Source organism: Poecilia formosa, unplaced genomic scaffold, assembly GCF_000485575.1.
Source record: "Poecilia formosa unplaced genomic scaffold, Poecilia_formosa-5.1.2 Scaffold284, whole genome shotgun sequence".
Lineage (NCBI taxonomy): Eukaryota > Metazoa > Chordata > Actinopteri > Cyprinodontiformes > Poeciliidae > Poecilia > Poecilia formosa.
This window is the reverse complement of record NW_006800223.1, coordinates 27641-38813: the sequence shown is the minus strand read 5'-3', so window position 1 is coordinate 38813 and position 11173 is coordinate 27641. Positions and strand designations below refer to the sequence as shown.

Genomic DNA, 11173 nt, shown 5'->3' with positions numbered 1-11173 from the left:
GAAACTCAAGTCAGACACTCTGGAACTCCTGGTAATGACACTGAGAAAAGTCATCGAAGACATTTTGAATAGGTCCTGTTTAAGTGAAATTGCTTCTATGGAAATGATGCAACCACAATTTTGGCGCAGTAAAAACCACCTGTGCTTTAGTAACTCCCCAGGAGCTGGAGATTTAAACGTCTTGGTCCGACACTCTGCTCCACATCCAGTCATAGATGACTCCACTCAAGCTGACAAACATGACGGCCATGCCGAATATCAGGAACATGGTGGCCTGAAACAGGAAATGGTTTCGTAGTTAGTACTGTATATTTTAAGTTTATGAATAACCTGAAAGAACTCCTGCTCTTTCTGAAACCATCACTACATGGCTCCTTTATTAACCCTTTAACAACGTTTTTACCAGCGTTGCTCTGAGAAGTGGTTCATTAATGAGTGCAGTAGAGGCACAGTCCACCAGGTGTTTGCTATTTGCTGATGGCTAGTCTGAAGGAGCTCTGTAGAGCAGAAGCTTGGAAACTGCAGCTCAGAAGAGGAGCTGAGCCTTGAATACGGGGTTAGGTCCACTCAGGTGTTTTGGAGAGCTGAATGGTTGCCACGGGAGATTAAAGGATTTCTCACATATGTATGAAAGAATCAAAGCAACACTCCAGGTTTGTTTTTGACGAGGGAATAACATTAAATGATGTAAAGTTCAAAAAGGTTGAATTTACCTAATGCTGCCCCTTTAATAATGTCTTACCCCAATCTTCTGAACGGACTTCATTGATTCCTTCTTGACTAGTTTGATATAGAGCGCTGAGGGCAGAATGAAGATCAACATTACAGCAGAAGAGGCACCTGGGAAAGAGGAAAAATGGCAAAATTGATCCCAAAAAGTCAATAATGAATTGTTAGACAGATGTTGAGAACATGTGGAGTTACAAACCACATAAGCCAAAAATATATCTGATGCTGGGGACAAAGATGACCAGAATGTTGGTTCCTGCTAGCAGGGTCAGGGTGGTGATAGCGTGACGGATCCAGCTGAAGTCTTTTCCTGGGAACAGCAGGTGGCCGACTGAGGTATGAATCTGTTCAGAACCAAAGATTAGGTCATTGGACTTTGTAGACCAAATAACTAATGGTGGACCTTCGATACTTACAGGGAAGAGGAGCACAGGAACTGTGAGTGTGACAGCGGCCAGCACAGCCAGGCGAACAGCCAGCAGGAGAATATCATCCCTGTAGTACCTTGAGTAGGTGTGGAGCAGCTCAGGTCCCACATGGACTGAACAGAAATATGACAGAGATCACTCTAGTTACATTCAACACCAATCATATGTAATTATCCAACATTAGCATGCTAACACTTTGGACTAAGATGACCCTGATATGGCTGACAAACTAAGATCAGTCGTATGCATCTTGATGTTTTAGCTCATGCAAGAGGTAGGTTTAAGTATTGATTCTCCAGGAAGGGGCAAGACTCACTAAGTGCATCACTGTTGCTATCTCCACCGCTTGAAGGAAGATGGAAATCACAACCGTGAGCAACCTGTCCAGACCAACCATTAACTGAGAGCGGACCCACTCAGAAAGCCTCCAGATAATTGACTAGGATGGGACAATGAAGAAATCATCCATTGCTTCGTTTGTTGTGCTTAAACTGTTTGAGTTGGATAGTAGATAATCGAAGAAAAGCTGTTTCTTTTGCTTTGCGTCACTGTGTTACCCCATTAGTAAAGTTGAGAACCCACAAACACCACATGGCCTCTGGCAACATGAGCTTATTCTGACTTTGTCTGTGTTGGTGTTTACTTCAGTCCAGTGGTGGGAAGTAACAAAGTACAAGTACAAGTACTTCGTTACTGTACTTAAGTACAATTTTCGTGTATCTGTACTTTACTTAAGTAGATTTAATAATGGGTACTTTCTACTTTTACTCCACTACATTTTACAGTAAGTATCTGTACTTTCTACTTCACTACATTTCTACAAAACTGTTGCATTACTCGTTACATCCAAGCCGCGTTGCTCTTTTTGTCCGTTAAAATGTGAAGTTCAGGGTCTTAAGGTGGCGCCGTAAAATCCAAGTAATAACGTGACGGTGGGGACTTAGTCCAACTTTTAGCGTCACTTGGAAGGAAAGCTCAAAGAAAGGTAAGATCTGTGGACGTGATGCTAGCAAAGCTAGCTGTACTGAGACACATGTTGCATCTGCGATGGAAAAAAGTTGTCACTCATACGCTGAATTATTGTGTGGAGGTGATGAATGAGGTTTCGCAAATATGGGACAACGCTGTGACCAAAGTCTGCATTGATATGACATTCAGGAACGATCCGATTCTTCTGGATGGATCTTTACTAAGGCTGATAGGACTGAAGCCTCACTGAGAGACGTTCTGTGTTCTTGTGATGCTCTGCGTACACTGCAGTAGCTATTTTATTTAATAAAAAATATATATACATAATTGGCGAATAAATAAGTCATGAACATAAGAATACAAAGCATGCTCATGCTCTTTGTCTTCGTCTCCTGTCATGGCGGAAGACGTTGCAGCAGGAGGGAGGATGAAAACAGTCACCTCCTTCGGCTTGGTTACTTCTTGCGTGTTGCGCCTTGGACAGTGTTCATAGTTTAACGTTGTTTACCATTAATTGCTATGTTTAATGGTGCAGGCAGTTGTGGTTTCTGACATTGGCAATATGGGCAATCGCCCAGAGTGTTATTTTTTTAGGGACAGCAGGAGACCTCTGTGGATTGTGGCACAGAGATGAAAGCAAAACAGAATGAAGAAGAGTTTGAATTAATACCAGTTCAATTTATTTCAGCTCTAAGTATTTAATATCTGGGTATTTTTATGGGAATGTGGATCTATCAGATCAATTTGAGAATCAATTTTGATAGGTGCACTTAATTTTATTGTGTCATGTAGCGAGAGGTCTCGGGTTCGGTGGTCTAGACTACAACTCTGCTACATGGCTCCTTGGTTCCATGTCGTCCCCTTCCCACCCTTTCAGTTGGATTTCTTTAAAAATAAAAGCCATTAGTGGCAAAAAAAAAAAGTGAAGTTCATGCTATGTTAGGACAGGAGATGAGATGTTTCCATCCCTGAAGTGATGATGCATAGAATCACATATTTAAGTCTAAACTATGTTACAGAGTAAACACAATAATCTTTATCTCTGGCATTGTTCATTAAAATGGCACATTTCTGATGTGTTAAAATTAAATGCGATCGGTTCACTTAATGATATTGTATTAGCGATTAGGTATTATTCAGCAAGTACTTTTACTTTTAATACTTAAGTACTTTTAAAAGCCAGTACTTTTTTACTTTTACTTAAGTAAATTTTTTGAGTACTTTCTCCACCACTGCTTGAGTCTTACTTGTCTAGAAGTACACAGAGAGGTAAAACTTCCAGAGATAAGCTAGCTTCTGGCTACTTGGTCCCATCTAAATCTATCCAGAGCTTTGCTTGCTAAACATTTCACTCCATTTGTTATACTATCTTCCAATTAGCCTACTGTTACTCCAGACACACACACACACACACACGCACACAAGCGCACACACACACACACACACACGTGCGCACACACGCACACACATTTTCAGTAACACGTGGTAACTTGAGGGCACTGAAAGGCTGACAGAATTAGGTTCCCTTTGGTCTGGGGTGTTAATACCAGCTGCAGCCATTGTTCTTTGTTAACTTGACACTTATTTCAATAACTATAGAGCTTGTTGAGGATGAAGTGGAAAGGAAATTTCCACTTCATCAACCCCAATCACTATGACAGCAACCATCGGCTGTCTGACACCTTTTTGCTACTACAGCATAAAAAATGTAAGCAGTTTTGAAGGTAAAAGGGGTTCAGGTCTAGTATTAACAAGGTGTACTATAGCTTTAAAATCTTGCCCAACTTACTGTTGAAGGTGAGGTATCCAAAGAGGGCGGCCAGCAGGTACATGATGAACATGGCCAGGAAGGAAACGTTGGCCACATTCTGCATCTTTCGGCGTGAGCGGCTGTTCAGGGAAGGAGAGTTTTATTTACCAGACCAAACTTTAAAGAAATATAACATTGGTTTAGTTTAAGCATTATAGAAAGTTTGAGTTAAATCCATGCAGCAGCACTTACTCTTTGAGCTCCTCATACATGGGTAGGATAGTAGGATGGCACACGAAGGCAAAAGTGAGGATGGGTACAGCATAGGCAGTCTGGAGGGATGGAAAAATACAAAGATTAGAAGTTATTCTATGAGTGTTACTGAAAATATTCAAACCTGTTTAATCTGCAAGAGATTTATTTACCTGTGAATTGAAGACAAAGTATTTAGGCTCGCAAGTGTCATCATCTGTAGTGGTGTTGTCACTGTGGGGGGTGATGTTGGTTTCATTTCCAGGAAGAGGCAGAGGGCATGGGATCTGGAACTTCTTTATGATCACCTGCAGGAATATGTAGAAAAAAATATTTTTGGGCAGTGCTATATTTTTATAATATATAGACTTTTAAGGTTTTAAAGGAAGGATTAAGTCTAGTCACTATGGGAGGATTAAGGAAACAAGGTGGGGTTGTCCTCACCATAATCAGAAAAAACACCATGCAGAGCAGAGAGAGACCACTGGTGTAACCAAGGTAACCTAGTGAGGCAAGATAAAAAATGATTTTTGTCCAAAAGCTGGTGCTTTCAGACAAAATATCATTTCTGTTTTAAAGCTCCCACTTCTACTTTTGTTATTACTTAGGAACAACATTTTATGACACACACACACACACTCCTTACCTAAATTCTTGAGTAATGACAGAGGCAGGATAACATTAACTGAGAACATAATCACAAGGTAATCTCCATTGATGTACCATTCACTGAAACACACAAAAATAAGTCTCTCAATTCACTGACAGTTATTTGTTACTTGATTTGATAAAAAAAAATAAAAAAATCTATGTATTAGTTTTGAATCTAAAAACAGGATCTTTGTACTTGTCATACATTTTAACTTAAGGTCTGATTGAACATCTTGTTTCCTGCTCTGATGCATCAGCCTTCACCAAAGCTGAGTTAAAAACTACAAACATTCAGACTTTCCCTCCTGCATTTCCACAGCTGCAACCCCTCCCCATCCTAAATCCAATCCCCATCACCATCACAGTCACAATTGAAATGAAATGAAATGAAATGAAATTTTATTCGAACATGATACAAATATAAAAATAAAATAGTGCACAGTAACAAGAAGTGCATAAGAAAGAAGAGAAAATACAGATTTTTTTGTTTCAGTTAACATATCATGCTCAAAATGGGGTAGGAAGAAGTGAGAACTTATAAACTCCTACCCCCAATTCATTACTTTAGTTAAATTAAAGTCATTTTAAACTGAATTAAAACTGAACAACTTTAGCTGTTAGTTTGTCAACTTTTTTGCAACACCGGTATGCAACACGTTTAGCTTGGTGTTTGTAATCTACACTGAGCAAAAATATAAACGCCCCATATCAAATATTGTTGCCATGTGGCGTTAACAACTGTAAATAAACATTTGTTAACATTTTATTGTAAAAAAGTAATATTTCTCCTGATTTGTGTATAATTTTTAATCCAACTTGTTGTCAGTGAGCGTTACTCAGTGAGTTGTTTTTTTTCCTCTGTGCATGGGTCAGGCATGTCCAGCGGGTGATCAGGTGAAATAAGCAACAATTGGACAGTCCTTGGACTGGGGACAATAAAAGGCCCCAAAATGTCACATTTTGTCACAAGTCATAAAGCCTCAGATGTTGGAAGTTAGCATGTTGGATGCAGGGACGTCCACCAGAGCAGAAGCTGCATGGTTCAATGTCCACTGCCTGACCAACAGGCCGTTTAAGGGTTGGTTTCCAACAGACTGGCACTACTGCAAATGGACCTCATCCTCGTAGGCCATGTGCCACGTTTATATTTTTGTTCAGTGTAAATGGCAGCTGATTTGCCATATCCATCCAGAATCAGATTTATTTGCCAAATTTGTGGAAGAAGAAAATGTCTCTGTGGCGGCTGGTTGTTGCGTAATAGAAAGGTAAAAATCTGAATGTTTTTTTGTATCCAGGATGTGTGGGTTCCCAACAAGTGTTTGGAGGCTTCTGTACAAGTTCTGCATGGAGGGAAGGTCAGTCCTGCTGACCCTCTCTGCACACCTGATTGTTACATCATTCATCAACTCTGAAAAAAAAAATAGTGCCTATACTTTCTTTACTTATTAGTATCAAGTTTGCACCAGACAGAGGAGAATATGAAAAATCTATTGCCTGTTGTCACTGAAGACATGAAAGGTTCCCTTCGTGTTGAGACATGGTCAGAATAAAATGTCCTGCTGTAAACCAATTTGTTATTGTAGACGAAAAATTCTGCAGCAAGGTGTGAAAACTACCGAGGTGTGATGTGACAACCTGTCATGTCAGGTAGTTTCCTTTTAAGTACTGATTCCAGTTGCAAAAGTTTTTTTTAAAGTCAAATTTAGCTACTCACCCATGAGTTGCTCCAGCAAAGAACTGAATGACAACGGGGAGCTCATATTTGATGATGTAGAGGTAAGTCAACATGGCTGTAGAGAAAAAAAACAAGAATAAGGAACAATCGGTACAGCTGATTAAAAATGTAGAGCCAGAATGCCTGATATCTGGTGAGCAACAAAAAGTTCAATAATTGATGACAAAAATATCTGTATGATGTAAAACTCATCCTAATCTCTATTTGCCAATGTCTGCCTGCTTTCCATCATATTCAGAGTTTGCACTCAGTGAAGCTGTTTAAATCATTGTTGTATAACACAGAAAACAACATTTGCTACTTGAAGGTCAGTCCCTCACCTCCAATGTTCTGCATGGTGATGGAGCAGGAAGCAGCCAGTTTCCCTGGGATCCCAAAGGCCTTGTGACCCAGTGACTCGTAAACAAGAGCACCTGGAAAAAGAGGAGAAAACCCCAAAGAGTTTTAAATCTTGACATTTAAATATAATTAATCTTAAAGAGCTGCTGGAAGATGCTGTGATGGTGCAGGGGTAAAGCACAACCCATGTACAGAGGCCTTGGTCGTCAACATGGACCTCACAAGTTTGAGTCCCATCCTGATTACCTTTGCCACATGTCTTCCCCCTCTCTCACTGCCTACTGTCCTGTCAACCACTCTCAAATAAAGACCACTAGAGCCAATAAAACCTTCAAAACGTTGCTGGAAAGTCAGAACTGCTGCTCACCTGCTTCATCAGCTGTCTTCAGCAACAAGTGGACAGAATACAAGGAGAAAATGGCAACGGTAACCAGGAGAATCCTGTAAACACAAGGGAGAGAAGGAGGTTGCACAAGACGGAGTAGAATATGAAATGACTTGTGTGCTTGCAAGTTGTCTACAATAACCTCCTTCTTGCTAGAAGTGAACATTCTCTTTTTGGAGCTGTCATGATAGACGCTGTTAAAAGTTCAAAGATCAACAGACTGTCAGGGTCACAGAGCTGTTGGCAGGGATCTCGGGATCTTGGAGAGTTTGGCAACATAAGAACCTGAGACCTTGAAGAGACACCTGCCTGGACTGGAGTTAAGAAATGTTGGAGCTAAAAATGAGGTTTCAGGTTTTAGGTGATGGAAGAATGCTTACACAAACAGGGCGATGCCGGTGTTGGCCATGGCGAAGGACAGACCCAGGATGCCGCTGCCCATGATGGCGATGCTCAGATTGAAAATGGACATGCTGACGGAGGAACTGCCCTGGTGCTGAAGAGGAGAAAACAACGAGTTTTCAGGTAATAGTAGAAAAAAATGACATCTAGTGAAATATGCAACTTACCCTTTCAGTTTCATAATTGTTCTTGCTCGCCTTATGATCAGAGAGGAAGTTTTGATTCTCTGTATCTGAATCAGGGTATTGTCTGATAGAGAAGACAGAGTTTTGTTTTAATTGAGTTGACAGCATTTAAAGGTTTTTTTTTGGTGTGTTTGTGAAGACAATGTCAAAATGAGCCTCACTCATCCAGGGGGAATTTTTTCTTGCGCAGAGGGAGATCATCGTTACTGATGGAGCTGCAGCTGCCATGTTCTGGCAGAGCATTCAGGCATGTAACTGTCGCTTCAGCAATAGGTTGCTCATCACGGGGCACCAGAGCTAAAAATAAGGAAACCCTATTAATTTTTCTTATTGAAGATGCTGTAATAGACATGTACTTAGATGTGCTGTCCCATTGCCAGGGCTGACCTTGGGTCAAACTGCTCATGTTTTTGTTGCTCATGTTGAAGTGAGTCCCACCACTAGAAGGATCGTCTTGGTGCTGTAAGAGAAACTACAGGACAGTCAAGGGGATTCTAGAAACAAAAATTATTGCAAGTGTAACAAAAACTGCAACTTGCCTGTTTGCTTTCCTTCTCTTTGCTTGGGTTTTGGTCATGAAGGGAGTTTCGACTCGCTGCATCCAAATTAGGGCCCTGCCTTTAAAAGATGAGAGAATTTCATGTTTAATGCATTGGCAGGATGTAAAGTTTTGTTGTTTTGTCAGCACCAGTTAAGATTTTCCTCACCCATCCAGTGGCTGCTCTCCCTTGAAATTAAGAGGAGACTTCCGACTCTCGTCAGAGCAGCAGCTGCAGTTGCTGTGTCTACCATCTTCAGTAGAGTCTGAATGTTTGGTGTCAGTTTCAGCATCAGGCTGCTCGTCACTGGACACCGAGGCTTAAAATAGTAAAATTCAATTTGTCAATTTGTATTGACCAATTTGTATGGTCAATACAAATTGACCATAGGCTGAAATCAAACCTACCACTAGAAGGACTTTCCTGGGGCTGAGAAGAAAACACAAAGTGATCAGTGAAGAAAAACGAAAAATGACTACGGCAATACAAATAAAGCTTTTGCCAACTTACAGATTTTATATCATATTTCTTCTTGCTTGATGGAAGAAGAGCAGAGAGTTTTGTGTTAATTGAGTTGACAGTTTTAAAGGTTTCTTTTGACGTGTTTGTGAGGACATGTTTTCATGAGGCTCACCAGTCCAGACGGCCCTTAAAGCAAGGGAAGTCATCACTGATGGAGCTGCAGCTGTCGTCATCTTCACCAGCGTACGGCATTTTACAGCTGAAAAGCCATCAGGGATATGGGGAATGTAAAAATAATTACTATAGTTCATTCTGTCTAAACTGTCTTTAGTAAAACCAGTGCCCTTTCAGAGCATCCTATCAATACACAACCGACATGTTCTCTACTCATCTTGATCAGGTAAGACCCAACAGAGCCACATAGTCAACAAAGACACAGAGCTGTAGGAATGGGGGAACAAGTATAACTTTTATAGAGTTATAAAATAAGGACCAGCAGCTCCACTGTGTATTAAACTGAGATAGAGACTGCTCAGTGGGATCAGCTGCAGCCACCTGTAACTTAGTTGGAATGTGTGAAATTGACGTCTACATGACTGAACTGAATTGACTAAATATATCTATGTATAAACTGGATAATTATTTTGTAAAGAATCTTGAGACGACTGACATCTTGAAATTGAGCCTCTGTCTCTTTAAGAAGCTCCTGCTCTTTCTGAAACTCCGCCGTCAGCCAACAAGTTGAACGCTTCTCACAACATCGCTCCTATTTTAAGCCTTTAACAACATTTTTACCAGCGTTGCACTGAGAAGTAGCTCAACAAATGAGCTCAGTAGATGTACCATTCTGCCAGGTGTTTGCTAATTGCTGCTGGCTAGTCTGAAGGAGCTGTGTAGGGGAGTTATGGGGGAGGGTTATGAGGCGGCAACATGGTGCCAGGAGGTCCATTTGGAAGCTGAACTACTTTTAAATAGTGTATCAGAATATAAAGTTATTAAAACACAAAACAATGTCTTTTGGGAGTCATGTCAAAGAATGTATGCGGATACACTGGAGAACCGTTTATCGCAGACTGTAACGCCTGGAACCTTAAATCTATTTTTTCCAATGTACACAGACAAAAACAGGTTTCTCCCCGCTTTGGTTTGAGTTTCTATAAATAACAGTTTTAAGTGATATTAAACGGTGTGTTATGTGGATGAAAGACCAAAACGCATAAAAATGTATTCGTTTTCCCAGCTGTCCCGTTATGTGTGGACTAGGCAGATTTAAAAAAAATAATATTTTGCACAAAAGGTGCAAAATAAACCACACCAAAAGTCAGAAAGCACAAACATGGAATTGATATTATTGTGTTCAATTGAATTTCAGTTGTTTTTTTCCCGTCATTTATATATGAAAAAAAAAAAAAAAAACTAAATGAAGAGAAGCGGCCTCGTGCAACGTTATGCTGTAAGAACGGATGGAACCAATACGCAGTAACAATAACCCAGTGCAGATCACAGCTGAGAACTGGGTAGTTAAAATAGTTATAAATCCTAAAGTTTTACATGCATTAATCACACATCAAGCTGCCTGAAGTCATATATTTGTGATATTATCTTTAGCAGCCTCGTAGTTTTTCTGCAGGATTCCAGACTAGCGGACCTATTGTCTTTAGAACATGTCACTGTTGCGTAAAACAGGCGTACAGTTTGCACAGTCACATACAAAATAAAGTTGTTTTTTCGCCCCAAGATGAGTAAGCAAACCACCAGTCAAACCAAACTAGTTTCCATACCTTTAAAAGTTGACCTTGAGGCGAGGACATGAAAGTAAAACAAACGGAGGATTTAAAGTCCGACTGTAAAAAGGATTAGAGCATTTCATTTGTATTTGTGAGTCAGTAACCTCCACCTGTCAGTAAGATGACTCTTACTGACAGTATCTTTGATACTAGTCAAAGATTTTTCCAAGTAGCAAGAAAAGTTAAGACGGCTAAGAAGAAACTGTTTTTGTCAACATCAGCTCAGCTGACATGTGGGGGAGGTGGGGGTTTCCGGGGCAGGTGTCTGGTTCCTGAGCCGCTGTGAGGACCGCAAACAGTCAAATGGAAAAATACCAACAGCACAAAAAAAAGAAAAAAAAGAAAAAAAAGAAAAGCAGCACGTGATGCTCAATGATATGATAGTTGTCATATCCTGTGTTTGCTTCCCCCCAGAGTTTGTAAATTTGATTCCTGTTTTCTTTGATCAGCTTTAGCTTTTGTCTTTACTTCCATCAAACTCTTCTTGTTGCTTGTTCATGCAGGTTGGAGTTGTACATTTTTTGCATTTATTTATACGTTATTCTTTTTAGAATGAAGTT

The 11173-nt window shown here is 40.3% G+C and overlaps 1 protein-coding gene across 1 annotated transcript; it reads right to left on the bottom strand.

Moving 5' to 3' along the window:
* Window positions 1-10848, bottom strand: LOC107832865 (sodium-coupled neutral amino acid transporter 2-like). Its single transcript, XM_016681535.1, has 22 exons — window positions 10608-10848; window positions 8999-9085; window positions 8875-8899; window positions 8772-8793; window positions 8533-8683; window positions 8365-8443; window positions 8213-8297; window positions 7987-8122; window positions 7808-7889; window positions 7619-7734; window positions 7221-7294; window positions 6835-6927; window positions 6494-6569; window positions 4775-4857; window positions 4573-4631; window positions 4302-4436; window positions 4129-4208; window positions 3916-4016; window positions 1146-1270; window positions 929-1073; window positions 743-840; window positions 1-274 (listed from the first exon to the last, which is right to left on the bottom strand). The coding sequence occupies exons 2-22, from the start codon at window positions 9076-9078 to the stop codon at window positions 173-175; spliced, it is 1947 nt and encodes a 648-aa protein (XP_016537021.1). The 5' UTR covers window positions 9079-9085; window positions 10608-10848; the 3' UTR covers window positions 1-172.
* Between the last annotated feature and the right edge of the window lie 325 nt (window positions 10849-11173).